General features: G+C 54.6%; 1 protein-coding gene across 1 annotated transcript in view; it reads right to left on the bottom strand.

The window, feature by feature from the left end:
* Window positions 1-831, bottom strand: part of ubr2 (ubiquitin protein ligase E3 component n-recognin 2) — a 27146-nt gene that overhangs the window by 3238 nt on the left and 23077 nt on the right. The window contains exons 40-42 of the mRNA XM_015400277.1: window positions 622-709; window positions 420-550; window positions 240-348 (exon numbers count right to left, since the gene is read on the bottom strand). Of these exons, the coding sequence (XP_015255763.1) occupies window positions 240-348; window positions 420-550; window positions 622-709 (328 nt within the window). The remainder of the gene's footprint in view (window positions 1-239; window positions 349-419; window positions 551-621; window positions 710-831) is intronic.

Genomic DNA, 831 nt, shown 5'->3' with positions numbered 1-831 from the left:
AGGTGTGTTAGCAGGTTTGATAGCAGGTGTGTTAGCAGGTGTGTTAGCAGGTTTGATAGCAGATTTGATAGCAGGTGTGTTAGCGGGTGTGTTAGCAGGTGTGTTGGCAGATTTGTTAGCAAGTGTGTTGGCAGGTTTGTTAGCGGTTGTGTTAGCAGGTGTGTTGGCAGATTTGTTAGCAAGTGTGTTGGCAGGTTTGTTAGCGGTTGTGTTAGCAGGTTTGTTAGCAGGTGTTTTACCTGCTGACGAGTGGCTCCAGTAGTGCACGGTGGTTTTCGTAGAGCAGCAGCAGGTTGGAGGGCAGGCTGAGGTAGCTACACAGAGCCTCCCACTGACCCGGTCCTGTTCCTGAAACCCAACAACAATCAGTCCATAAACCACCTCAGAACCGGACCTGAATGTCCTGCACAGGTCCTTACCGAGGAGGTCAGCAGGTGGTGCGGCAGAGTTCAGGTAGTGGAAGAACAGCGCTGCGGTCCGGAGGAACGGCAGGATGCCAGCTCTAACGCTGGTCCACAGCTGCCACCCAGAGGACACTTCAGGAAGCGCCCTGAAAAACACAGAGGCTGAAACGTCTGATACACCATCAGAACCAGTTGGACCAGTTGGACCAGAACAGACCTGCCCACAAGCTGCTGGAGGAACATGTAGAGCTGAGAAGAGAGCTGCTCCTCCTCTGACTGCTCACTGTGCTCCATACACTGCTCCTCTGGGGAGAGACGGGTCAGAAACAGATGGGTCAGAACCAGGCCGGTCAGAACCAGGCGGGTCAGGGGGACGGGTCAGAAACAGATGGGTCAGAACCAGGCCGGTCAGAACCAGGCGGGTCAG

This window comes from Cyprinodon variegatus, unplaced genomic scaffold (genome assembly GCF_000732505.1).
Source record: "Cyprinodon variegatus isolate N-32 unplaced genomic scaffold, C_variegatus-1.0 Scaffold1090, whole genome shotgun sequence".
Lineage (NCBI taxonomy): Eukaryota > Metazoa > Chordata > Actinopteri > Cyprinodontiformes > Cyprinodontidae > Cyprinodon > Cyprinodon variegatus.
The sequence above is the reverse complement of the archived record's forward strand: the minus strand, read 5'-3'. Positions and strand labels throughout refer to the sequence as shown.